We start from the raw sequence: 616 nt of genomic DNA on the forward strand, positions 1-616 counted from the left end.
GCCTGGAGCCGGATCTAAGATGGCAGCGGCGGCGGCGGCGGCGGCGGCGGGACCGGGCGCGGGCGGCGCAGGGGCGGCGGTCCCGGGCGGCGCGGGGCCCTGCGCGGCCGTGTCCGTGTTCCCAGGCGCCCGCCTCCTCACCATCGGCGACGCGAACGGCGAGATCCAGCGGCACGCGGAGCAGCAGGCGCTGCGCCTCGAGGTGCGCGCCGGCCCGGACGCGGCGGGCATCGCCCTCTACAGCCGTGAGTGCGGGGCCCCGGGGCCGGGCTGAGCGCGGGGGCAGCCCACGAGGCCGGCCGGGCGGGGGACCCGAGGCGGGAGGGACGCGGCCGCAGCTAGGGGCCCCGGGCCCCGAGGGTGAGGGGTCCTGAGCCGTGGGGGCCCGGTGTGGGGTCCGTGGCACCGGGCCGAGGGAGCTGGGAGTGGGGGGCCCCCCGAGTGAGGGCAGTGGAGGAACGATGTCAAGGGGCAGAGAGAAAAGAGGGCGTGCGTGGTGGCCAGAGGTGAGGTGCCGGGAGTACGGTGGGAAGCGGGAAATGGGGGAGTGAGGGCCCTGAGATTGGGAGGGGGGTGGGCAGGAAGTGGGGTCCGAGCCGGGAAGGTGAATTCGTAG

At 76.8% G+C, this 616-nt stretch overlaps 1 protein-coding gene across 2 annotated transcripts in view; it reads left to right on the plus strand.

Annotated features, from left to right (window-relative positions):
• Positions 1–9: 9 nt before the first annotated feature.
• Positions 10–616, plus strand: part of CARM1 (coactivator associated arginine methyltransferase 1) — a 40,934-nt gene continuing 40,327 nt past the window's right edge. For both annotated transcript variants that reach the window (XM_025863027.2, XM_073887691.1), the window contains exon 1: positions 10–245. In XM_025863027.2, the coding sequence (XP_025718812.1) occupies positions 20–245 (226 nt within the window). In that variant the 5' untranslated portion in view covers positions 10–19. The remainder of the gene's footprint in view (positions 246–616) is intronic.

The sequence above is a fragment of the Callorhinus ursinus genome, unplaced genomic scaffold (genome assembly GCF_003265705.2).
Source record: "Callorhinus ursinus isolate GAN/ISIS: 27379988/994484 unplaced genomic scaffold, GSC_fseal_2.0 scaffold82, whole genome shotgun sequence".
Classification (NCBI taxonomy): domain Eukaryota; kingdom Metazoa; phylum Chordata; class Mammalia; order Carnivora; family Otariidae; genus Callorhinus; species Callorhinus ursinus.